The sequence below is a fragment of the Sardina pilchardus genome, chromosome 17 (assembly GCF_963854185.1).
Source record: "Sardina pilchardus chromosome 17, fSarPil1.1, whole genome shotgun sequence".
Lineage (NCBI taxonomy): Eukaryota > Metazoa > Chordata > Actinopteri > Clupeiformes > Clupeidae > Sardina > Sardina pilchardus.
Genome location: NC_085010.1, coordinates 3,995,535 through 4,007,549, shown reverse-complemented (window position 1 = coordinate 4,007,549; position 12,015 = coordinate 3,995,535). Strand labels below are relative to the sequence as shown.

The 12,015-nt window shown below is 47.6% G+C and overlaps 1 protein-coding gene across 1 annotated transcript in view; it reads left to right on the top strand.

The window, feature by feature from the left end:
• The window catches only part of hmga2 (high mobility group AT-hook 2), a 30,898-nt gene extending 20,735 nt beyond the window's left edge, over positions 1 to 10,163 (top strand). Inside the window, exons 4-5 of the mRNA XM_062518572.1 lie at positions 5,993 to 6,025; positions 9,828 to 10,163. Of these exons, the coding sequence (XP_062374556.1) occupies positions 5,993 to 6,025; positions 9,828 to 9,891 (97 nt within the window). The 3' untranslated portion in view covers positions 9,892 to 10,163. The remainder of the gene's footprint in view (positions 1 to 5,992; positions 6,026 to 9,827) is intronic.
• Positions 10,164 to 12,015: the final 1,852 nt, after the last annotated feature.

The following is a 12,015-nucleotide window of genomic DNA, read 5'->3' as shown; positions in this document are numbered from 1 at the left end:
GGGGGCAGTTGCTGGGTGGCTCTACTGTGGGGTCTGCTTCCAGAGAGGGGAGTCCTTGGTTATGTTCTCTTCGTCAAAATGAAGGAGGGTCTTTTTTATTTTTCCTGCTTTTGTGGATTTCTCGTCAGCTATAGTGAGAGGGTACTTAAGGAAGGTTTTCCTTCAAACACAAAACATGTGTTAACAGTCAACCTGTAACGTCAAAGTATAGGTGTTATGTCTAGGTATATATTTCTTTGTTTGTGTGTTAGTATGCTTAAGGCACATTTTTGTGCTTTACATTTGCAATTCTGTGGTTTGAAGCACTGTTCACAAAACTGGGATGTGAAAGCAAAATTTGAAAAGTTTGAACGAATAAATGATTGATTGTGGAAATTAAAGACACACTTGCAAGTTGATGGTCCACATTCCAATATCTCAATTAAAAAAGCTTAAACTGATAGGGCCACTAACAATAAGTTGTCACAGAAAATGTATCCTGTGCGTGTATGAGATCCTTAGGTGCAAACCCCTCTAAAAAATCAACAGATTCCCTCAGTCCAATGGTGATGTTCCAGCCCTGAGGCTTTAAAGATAAAGTCTAGAGAGCTGCTCACACCGGTCAGGCCTCTGTTTTACATGCATTTTTTACAAGGTCTGTAATTCTTGGTTAACTCCCTGCTATGGTGTTTGTCTGGCATAGTTAGTCATTACTATCAGTACAAAACACTGATCAAATACTAGCCTAGCAGAACCCTCCCTCCATGACCTGTCAGTGTCGTTTTTATTTGTTTTTAAAATCGCACCTCGTGTTTGGACTTGCTTTAAAAGTTCATATGTTTGGCACCAGGATGAGAGAGCGACGTGAAACCTGCTTGGCCTGGTGAGGAATTCATTTCTGGGAACAACGGTGACTGCGTAGGTGTCTGATTCCATATCGTGTTTAATAATTCCCCCGCCATCATCCCCGCTTCCCTGTGCTGAGAAGCTGACTGGCCCATTCATGCAGGAGCGGAGCCTGCAGGGTTAAGGAGACGGGGTGAGCACTGGGCCGCCTGTTAGCGGGGTGGCCACGGCACAAAGCTCCTATAGGGTCAGGTGTGAGGGACCAGGGGCCCTGTTTTTAGATCAACATCATATGGATTGCACATACTGCAGACTTCAAAGGATATGCGTTTCGTTATTTAAAAAAATAGAAACATGAACAAGTTGGAAAGTGGATAGTAAAACGTGTTGGTTGACGTTGAGAGGTCTACACTAGAGGCCCCCTTCTCTGCAGGCCCTGGCCCAGGCCATGTCTGCCGTATACGTCTAGGCCTGTGAGTGTGAGTGTGTGTATGTGTGTGTTCGAGTGCCTGTGTGTGTATGCACGTCTGCGCTATGAATAAGTCTGCCTGTGTTCCTCCACTTTTGTCCCCACACGGTTTCAGACGTGCACTTAGGGACTTCAAAAGAGCTGGCTGATAAGAGGGTCAGCAGAGCAGGAGGTGTGACTGGGCTTGCGATAGCTCCCCTGGACGACCTCTTAGCATGCAGGCGCCAGGAGGGGCGAAAGCATGTGGACGGAGAGTGTTAGCGCTGCTCCCCCGCGCTCTCTTTGGCGCAGCCCTGCCTCAGCACGCACCTCTCAAGAGCCGCAGGTACGTGCAGCGGCTTGTGCTCCTTGCCCAGGCTGCCAGCAAGCCCAGCTCTCCTCTCCTCGCAGTTAGCCGCTAGAAGTTAGCCGTTAGCATTAGCTTTTCAGCAATGAAGATCCTTCACAAATAGCCTTAGTGACATATTTGTGAACAGCCTCACAATTCTTGTGACATTCTTGTGTCACTTCATGTAAACTCTCAGTTGTGAATGCTCATGAATGGTCAGCAGTGGAATTGCATGTGTTGTTAACCTGAAATGGGAGCTACAGTATAGCCTGCCTAGAATGACGCTTTAAGTGCAACATTTAATTTGCACCTCTGTTGAGAGGGCACGCCGCACAGGGCCAGGCAGGCAAGATTTTACACGAACTGCAAGCAAGTGTAAATGCCTCGAAATCCTAAAAGCATAAATCAGACGGTGGCGAGGGGGGGGGGGAGGGGGTTGCATCAAGGCATGTGGGTGCCGCGGCTCTCTCCCTTCGGAGTGGAGAGAGGTGTTTGACATCACTTTATCCCGGGCGAGACTTCCGCTGGCGAGGGAGCCAGGGAAGCTGTTATCTCTCTGGGATGGGGGAAGATTAATACTGGTGTTTGGCCTGACAGCCTGTTGAAGACGGGGAGGCAGTGGGAGGGAGCTCTTTCCTCTCTCCCATGTACTCATTCACACTCTACCCTGACCTCGTGTGTGTGTGTGTGTGTGTGTGTGTGTGTGTGTTTGTCAGTCTGTGCTTATGAATGTGTGTGTGTGTGTGTGTGTATGTCTGTGTGTGAGCATCTGTTCATGTGCATGGGTATGCTTGCATGTGCACGCACATGTTTATCTGCCTGTGCGTGTGTGTGTGTGTCAATTTCTGTGTGTGCGTGGGTATATGAATGGGTGTCTGAGCAGACCACTTACCCCCCACTGTTCAGGAAGCTGTGTTGATCTGCCGGTGTGTGTGAGTGTGTGTGTGTGTGTGTGTGTGTGTGTCTGTGTGTGTGAAGAGCTGCCCCCGCAGCTTTACACTTGGAGTGAGTTCAGGGCTCCCTCATCATGTAGGGGGACGGCCTGATTACTCTGGAGCTGTTAGGGTTAGGCACACTTGAAAGAGCCGGCGGCGGAGCGGGATTTAACTGCCTGTCAGACGCAGGCCCTCACCCCAGCCCCTCCACTCCTACTGTAGGTGAAAGTGAAATGCTCTGCTGTGCGTAGGGGGGGACGGACTGCACCGCACCGCACCGCTCGGTGGAAGCGCCTTACTCAGTTGTGTGGCATCCGAGCCGCTATCTGGAGGTGAAGAGATACTGTGGCTCTGCTGGGCTTACCTTGGAATGAAATTGACATGCCATGCCCCCCCCTCCCCATCATCTTTCTTTGATGTTATCATTCCCGAGCATGGTGTGTGTCTCTCTGTTGCCGCTGGCTCTGCCTTTTGACTGATGCGTTTGGTAGGAGGGGTATTCTGATTCTTTTTTTCCGCTACAAGCAGGATGCAGCATGTACTGTAACTGGCACTGGACGCGTATGGAACTTAAGAGTCTATGACTCATGCGTCACTGGTTGCTCTCTCGCTGAGCGGTAGCTACCCCATCTGATTACTTTGCAGCTGACTGCACCTTTTGCCGGTAGTTTTCAGTTTGACGTGGTCATGATCTGATAGCAGAATTAAAGAATCAGCAGGGCTGCAAGTGGACCTATACACACTCAGAGGCTGAGTCAAACGCTGTGCTCCTCAGCACTTCTGAAACTCAAGGATTTGTTAGACAGACACTGTATGTCCTGCTCCCATTGGGCCAGTGTGTGATCAGTTATATTGGTGCATATTGTGGTGAATTTACATTTGACAGGTTCACCCTGTCCCCCTGCACCTACAGCAATCAAACATGTATTTCACATACTTTTATTTCCAACACTGTATATAGACGTTATCATTAAATAAATCTATCTGAACTATGAGCTTTCCTCATTATTTTTGGGAAAAACAAACACCCTCTATTGCTGAAAGGTTATGAATTGAGTTGTAAGTAATAGACATTATTTTATATAGTGGACTTTCCAGACTGGCATTAAAATATCTTTGACGCCTATTACAGCCCTAGAGAAGGCAGCCCCTGTTCAGTAACAACCAGAGGCATTGACATCACACAAATGAAATGCTCACTCACTGAAAGTGCTCTATTAGGTAAAGTTGTTAAAATTTAATGGTGTAAATAGTATGGCATTCCAGATTTTAACAAGCCTTATTTTTTACCCAAGTGTTTAATCAAAAACATATATCATTTTAAATGCACTTGCAGATTCCTTTGGTAGCCCAAACTGTATATCTATCTAATTTGGTTATACTGAAATGGCTCATATTATTTTAAACGTCTACCACACACCCACTGTTATAAGTGTTAGACTGCAGCTCTGCTGAGTGACTTTAATGATCATAGCAAAGGTTAAGTGTTACAGACTGACAGCCAAAATCTCACCAGTTCTTAGGCTGTTCACAGACTGAGGTGTTCTCCTTGAGAGCTCCTAACCCACCCCCCATAACAAGTTGTGTCCAAGACGTTTTCGCTCAGTGGGGAATGGTGAGAATTCTGACGTGCTGGTGGCACTTGCTCAGAAGCCCACCTATAAAAATGTTGAGGGATGTCAACCACAAGGCCTGCTTTTCCACTGAGACTGCTTCCATGCGACTAGTTACAGGACGCAGATTTACAGTTAGGCTAACGTTATATGACTACTCTAAGCTAAAATGCATTTTGGCCCATGTTCTCAGATAATATTGAATGAATGTTCTGAAGTTCCAACGTCTAATGTTAAATATCCAGTTGAGGTTTAATGCAAGCGTCCCATGTGTGTGATGTGGTCTATTACCGATTGTATCTATTCATTTCAAGTACTAGATGACCCTCAGCTCAGCTGAATGCCCAGTGGGATGTTCAGCTAAAGGGAGGGATTTCTGGTTATGAACATGAGGAAGGAGCCTCATTCACATCACATCAGAGAAAACATGCTTCAGCAACCCCAACTATTTACAATATAGTTTGGGACCAGGAAGTCCAAGGAACCACCATTCACCATAAACTCAAGTTGTGTGTAAATCCATCCGAGTTAAGCTTTATGGTCAGTTTTTAAATCATGCTTGGATGGCCTTACACAGTCCGACGCCGTGCCAGTGCCATTCTATGTATGGATAGCCACTCATGTAGCAGCTCACTGAGACGTCTGTGTTTGACAGAAGTTCATTCTCACTATTTGAGGAGTTTGGAATCCTTTTTCCAGGCCACATATGCAGCATGGAATGAACTCGGTGCTACACATAGAAGCACTCAATCTTCACGTGTACACTTCTGTTAGCTGTGAAATGCCCAGTGCCCGTTTGTCTCGTCTTGTCTGTCCGGCCTTGTTTTTGCTGCGCTGCTGTAGCCACACGTCCCTGATTGGGCAGTAAGAGTCTTAAGGTGTAATCTAAGAAATGCCAGTGATTAGGCTATTTGGCTGCTCTGCGCGTTCAGGTTAATTGTTTTCCGGCGGTTCCCAGGGTGGACGTGTGCTGGCCCGGTCCATTAGGAATGTATGCATCATCTTCCCAATTTCCCCTTTATCGCAGCGTACATTCTTTGCTCGGATCCATCCGGTGTTGACATTTACTGTGTTACAGCCCCCTAGCATTCCATGCAGAGCTGGCACAGAAAACACCAGCTGTTCCGAACAATCCGGCTTGGCGGATGGGATGGGATGGGGTGGTGGTGGTGGTGGTGGTGGTGGGTGGCAGTGGAGGGGAGAGGGGGTGGATGCGGGGTTGGGATGTAGGGACGGGGGGTGGGGGGGGGTCATGTGCTCAGTTCACAGCGGCTGGCAGAGGCGGCACATACACACACACACACACACACACACACACACACACGCACACACACACGCACACACACACACACACACAGGAGGCTCAGACTCCTCAGCTGTCAGAGGCACTTCCTGCGTGTGCTGGTGGCAGTGCTTAGTGTTTGGGATGCGGTGGCCGGGGCACAATCTGAGCTTTGTGCTGAGCCTCCGGCCCACTCGGCCCTTGTTGAAGGCGCCGCTGTTCTCCCCTCAAGAATGTGCTCCAATGTTACTGCAATGTTGGGAGTTGCGGAGGGGACGGGGACATTTCCCTGTCAAAAGTTCAGTGCGCGGAGGATGGGGGTTAGTGATTGTGTCACAGGAGCAGAAGGGGGGTACTGTTACTGCTCTGACTTGATGAATGAAGGCGCTGGACGCCGGCACATTCACTGTGATTGTTGGTGACGTCAAGTACTGTAATTGTTGTAATAGCTGCTGGGGTAGTAAATATTTTATAGATCTGTTGTGGTTTTTTTTTTTAAAATGTGGTCTAATCTTTATCTCATCTTTTTTTTTCTTACAGCCACAGCAAGTGGTCCAGAAAAAGCCTGCTCAGGTATGTAATATCATGCATCATACACACACACACACACACACACACACACACACACACATACACGTACACGTACACGTACATATACAGAGACACACAGACACACACACACACACACACGCACGCACACACACACACACACACACCTTCTCTCACATACACACACACACACACACACACACACACACACACACACACACACACACACACACACACACACACACACACACACACATGCGCATACACAGCACTTTTTCTCTGTCTGTCGGAAGCCTGAGACAAAATGACACACTCCCAAACACTTAAATGGCTCATTGTGCATTGCCTTTGTAAGCGTATCCTCATTTCCTTGTTGATTGAGTGACATTTCAAAAGGTCTAGACAGCGGAGGAGGATCTGGAGCTTGCATAGGGGTGTTGCACATCTCACCAAAGCACAGAGAAAGAGTTAGTAGTTCAGCATGTGTTAAGGTGATGTAGAATCCATGTGTGTGAAACTGTGTGTGAGACTTTGAGAAAAAGAGAGAGAGAGGGATAGAGAGAAAGGGAGGGAGAGAGAGGAAAGGGAGACAGATAGAATGAGAGAAGGAGGGGAAAGAGACAGGATGTGTATCTAGTGTGTGTGTGTGTGGGGGGGGTGGGGGGAGGGAGGACACCTGTAGCAGGGAGGGAGGTGAGCTTCAAGGTCTCCAGACTGCTCTTGAGCAGGGGACTGCATAACTCCCAGCTGACGCAGGACCTGCATGGATGATCATCAAGGATAATGTAAATCCTGGAGCGCTATGTGAGGATTCCTGGCCCTTTTCCCTCCACATACCATCACACATGGAGATGCAATTTGGCAGGAAGGGCCCGTTTTGAAGAGATGATGCTTTTGGTCGAGATTCCTTTAGTCTGGAGGAGGAGGGGGGTGTGCAAAGTCCATATTTGCATAGAACTTTTGAAGCTTCTGCATTTAATCATTTAATCTTGTTATGTTGCGCATGCATATTATACATTTGTGTTTTGGCCTTTTCCCTTATTCCGAAAAGTGAGGTTTTTTGGACTGTACAGTAGAGCTGCTTGCCATTATCCTGCAACAACAGTTCCCCTTCAAGGCTCAAGTTGGCCGCGCTCAACAGTTGTTTTGACAATTTATGATAAGTAGAGCTGGAGCATCCATCTTGCTGCACCAGAAGACACATTCCTTAACCTTTACTCGAGCATTTGTTTTGTTTTGTTATAAAATGTCAGAACTAATACAGTCCTAATAAATATGCGCGCGCACGCACAGTCCTCACATAGACTCACGTGCACGCACGCACACACACACACACACACGCATACACACACACACACACACACACACACACACACACACACACACACACACACACACACACACACACACACACACACACACACACACACACACACACACACTTTTCCCCCCATGCTCCTCTGTGCACACCAGGAATCTGCACAGCTCCGTCTGTGCGCTGGTGCGGACCAGTTTTCGGTGTGAATGCATAACTGGGGGCTGATTTGTTGCTATGTGGGAACGGCGCAGCGCGGCCCAGGAGCCGCTGAGCTGGGGCGCGTGGGTCACTCCGGGGCCTCCAGGAGCTCACACACACACACACACACACACACACACACACACGCACTTCATTGAGCGCTCCGACACACACACGCACTTCATTGAGCGCTCCGACACACACACACACACACACACACACACACACACACACACACACACACACACATTCACACACACGTTATTGAGCGCTCCCACTTTGATACGCTCTTTTATCTCAACCCCACATAGCACTCGCTCCTTTTCTCACACTCGCACAAACACGCTCTTTTACAGACACAGGCATGCACACAGAGGAATACGCACAAACACACACACACACACACACAAATGCACCCATACACATATGCAAAATTAGATAGACAGATACTCTCACATACACACACACACACACACACACACACACACATACACACACACACTGAGAACCCTGAGCTGTGAGGACAGCTGTGGGGTGGGTGGGGGGTTGGAGGTGGAGAGGGAGTCGGCGTGACCCGGAAGCCTGGCTCTGGCCTCTGTGTGCAGCGCTGGGTCCTAATGAGGGCCAGCTCCTCCCCTGGCCCCCACTCCACAGTCCTCAGGTCAGGAGCGAGAGAGAGAGAAAGCGTGGAGTGGAGGAGAGGAGGGGTGAGGAGAGGAGAGAGGAGAGGAGGAGGGGAGGAGTGGGGTGGGGTGGGGTGGGGGTGGGGATGTGGGCTGTGGCAGGAGCAGAAGTGTACACCATGAACCTGGCTGCCACAGGGGGGGGGGGGGTGATTACTATTGTTGTTTAACCAGCTAAGCGTCCCCACTCCCCGGTGGTGCAGCAAGACCCTTGACACCAACAATGGCAACTGTTATCAAAGGGCCATTCTGTTTCTGCTCACGCTGTAAGAAATATGACACCTGTCAAAGTATGATCTCATTAGAAAGATAAAACAAACAATAAAAATGTGCAAATGTAATTTACAAACTTAACGAATGTATCTCTTTTGAACCTCAACGGTGCATTTTTGTGCAGTCCTATTCATTCATGAGTGTGTTTTCCGTGTGAGTGGGCAGTGAGTGAGTGAGGAGGTAAATAAGTAAAAGCTCCAGAGTGGAATGTGTTAGGGGAGTGCAGCACAGTCTAGTCTGGGAGTCTTGCTTAGTTGTTATTGTTCCTCCTCCATTGAGCCTTTTGAGTGGGAGGGGTGATGTGGTGGTGAAGGAGTGGGGGGGGGGGGGGGGGTACTCTTGGGGGTGGTCGGTGAATGGCCCAGTATGATTAAAGCTTTTTGAGTGTGTGTGTGTGTGTGTGTGTGCGCGAGCGTACGTACGGACGTACGTGTGCGTGCCTGCCTGTGTGTGTGTGTATGCGCTCATGTCTATCCTCCACCACTCCTCTGTTCACCCTCTCTCTTTCTCTCCCTTGCCTTTTCTTTCTCTCTCTCCCCCATCTCCCTCTTTCCTTCTCACTCTCTCTCCCCCCCCCCTCTCCCTCTTTCCTTCTCTCTTTCTCTCTCTCTCTCTGTCTCTGTCTCTCCTCTCCTGCTTGCCTATGTCACACATGGTACCATTTAGCCGCCCCTTCACAGCTGAAGTGTCTGCTTGGCTAATGAATGGCGCTGGGGTGGTATAATGCAGACAGGGCGCTCTATGCGCGGCCCTCTGCTGAATGGGTGCTCCACCACGGCCTGGGAAAGGAAGAGGGCCATAAATTGTGTCATTTATCCTCCCCGAATAAAATGAAGCCATGTGGAAAATGAAATCCATTTCATTCTGAGAAAGCGGCTGGAATGGCTGCGTGTGCTTTTCTTGTCTGGGCTTCCCCTTGGCTGGGCTGGGCTCACCTCGGCTCCCCACAAAGGTGGTCAACTGAACAGGGCACGTTTTTTTCCTTTTCTCCTTTTTTTCTCTCCCTTCCTCCCTCTCTCATTCCCTGGGAATAATAGTGGATGTTGTTGAACATCAAGAAGGGGAGCAGGGCACTTGGCAGTAATGAGAAATGAGTGTGCTTGCAATTAACACAAGTGTTTGCATCCAAGGCGGTGTGGAGGTTGACGTCGGTTGTGGGGACCAAGAGTAACAACTTCGGTTGCCATGTCCGCCCCTAACATTGGGCTGGTGGTCATATGTATTATTGTGCTTTGGTGATTTTGTGTTCATTCCTGTGGGTCTGAAGGTGTAGTTTAGACTGCCTGCGGAGGGGAGGCGGTCAGGCCGGGACGGTCAGTGGCGTGACTGACCGAGTGGCTTCTCTGTGTTGCAGGAACAAGAAGAAGAAGAAGAGGCCGAGGAGTCGGGAGAGGAGGACTAAGAACCCCCAGCGTTGAACCTCTACCTCAATCAACTGTCAGGTCTTTCAAAGGGAAAAGACTGCCTTGACCACTTATTGTTGACTTTCCACTTTTTGTTTTGTTCTCGAGTTTGGTTTCGTATTTTTGAAAAAGAAAACATTGATTTTTTTTTTTTGTTTTTGTTCTGTTTTGTTTGTTTGATTTGGGTTTCTTGAAAAGAACACACACTACACCTCAGCAAATGAACGGCAAAGACGTAAATGCAGAATGGCTGGCAGAGCCTCCTCGTTGTTCCACCGTGAGGTCTCCACTGCTGTAAGCACACATGCAGGGGTCAGACATGCGCAACATGTGTCTGTGCTGCGCTTGCTCCAGTCTCCCACTCCACACAGCCACACACAAACAACAGAGACATGCACACAGGCATGCACACTTACACACTCCCTCCCCTCGCTTCCTCAGTCGGTCTGAGTACCCACACACATATGTGCGCCGCACGCACACACGCAAACGCACACACACACACACACACGCATACACACAGGCTTGTTGACTGATTCTCCAGACCTCTTTGGCAGAAAAGGAACTGAAACAGTCTGGTTTTGTCATTCAAAAATTCAGAACATATGGCTGTTCCTATATATCAGTAGTGGAGGCTCAAACAGACACACCTACTCCTCCCCACCAGTGGACAGAAAAAAACTGTGTGCATACACACACACACACACAGACACACACACACATGCAGGCATACACGCGCACCCCCCCTCCCCCCGCACACACACACACACACACACACACACACACACACACACAAACGCACCCACATCCTCCTGTTTAGTGTAAGACCACCAAAGACAGAGGAGGAACAGAGCATTTTTCCTTTGGGTCTTTATTCCCCCCCACAGTGTGAAACCAAAAATGACAAAAATTACTCTGGCGACAATTTGTTTCTCTAATGTCCCCTGATGGATTTGCCCATTTTCAAGTACAATGCTGACACTATCCTCAGGTATTGGATAAATAGTTCTCAGTGTTCCATATCTTACTTAATATGTAACATATTCTGGGCGAATACCCCAGCTCTGATTGGATTAAATCTCATTTTTCAAAAATATTTATTACGCAAGGAGAGCAAGACTAGCCAGTCGCTGCCAGACTGTATCAGACCAGTGTTTTGCTGTGCTTTTTGTGTTGAAGACTCCAGTAGGATGTGCTCAACTCTGCTCGCAGGTCAGTCAGCAAGCTCTAGTATAGGGAGTCATGGCCGTCATTGTTAGTAGAGGTGCCTTATCTGTGTTATCAAAAGCTCTGTGCGTGAAGTAAGATGATCTAATTGCTTTCAGTATCAGTTGGATCCACTTGAGCACAACAAACGCAGTGAAATTCCACGGAATTGCAGTGTCAGATTAGTTCAAAACAGATTTCAATTACCGTTATTTACATGCTGCATTTTCACCAAAATGAGACTAAGCTTTATTTGTAGTAACTATGATTGAATAACAAGTGAAGTCTATAGAATGTATTAAGTATATATAATTATTTGCCTCTAAAAATGTTTTGTGTGAAAATATGCAAACAAACACTTTAAAATCTTTCTGTTTAGGGAATGATATATATAAATGCAGTCTCCCAAAAACCAAAAGTAAAATACTCTACACCTGAAGAGTCCTCCTTGTCTTTGGTGGCCAAAATTTAGTTAGGATCATTTTGAAATTCTTAACCGGTTTTAGTTAAAGTGTTTGACACTTTTGCTAGAGCATGTGATTTAACCAGAAGTTCTTAGCAATTGCAACAATCTACTGTACATCAATTCATAACGTTGGCATCTGCTTAACCAGCATTTAATGTAAATAATGTTTTGTGTTTCTTTTTGTATGGCATAGCTTTAATCCCTAATTTTCCAACACCAACATCATGTAAAGGGAAATATAATAACTCAGTCTGACTCACAAACAAACCTCAAGAACTCGAAAATACCACAAGATCAAACCATACTTTACCTCATTTCACACATGATACCTGAGTCCTGTGACGGCATGGCATAGGAAGACTGCCAGAACGACAGTGCTTTTTCACGGTATTCTGAGAATCCTTGTATTCGCTGGCACTGTTGGTCACTGATGCAATATATCCTTACCATTTTCAATGCTACCTCCG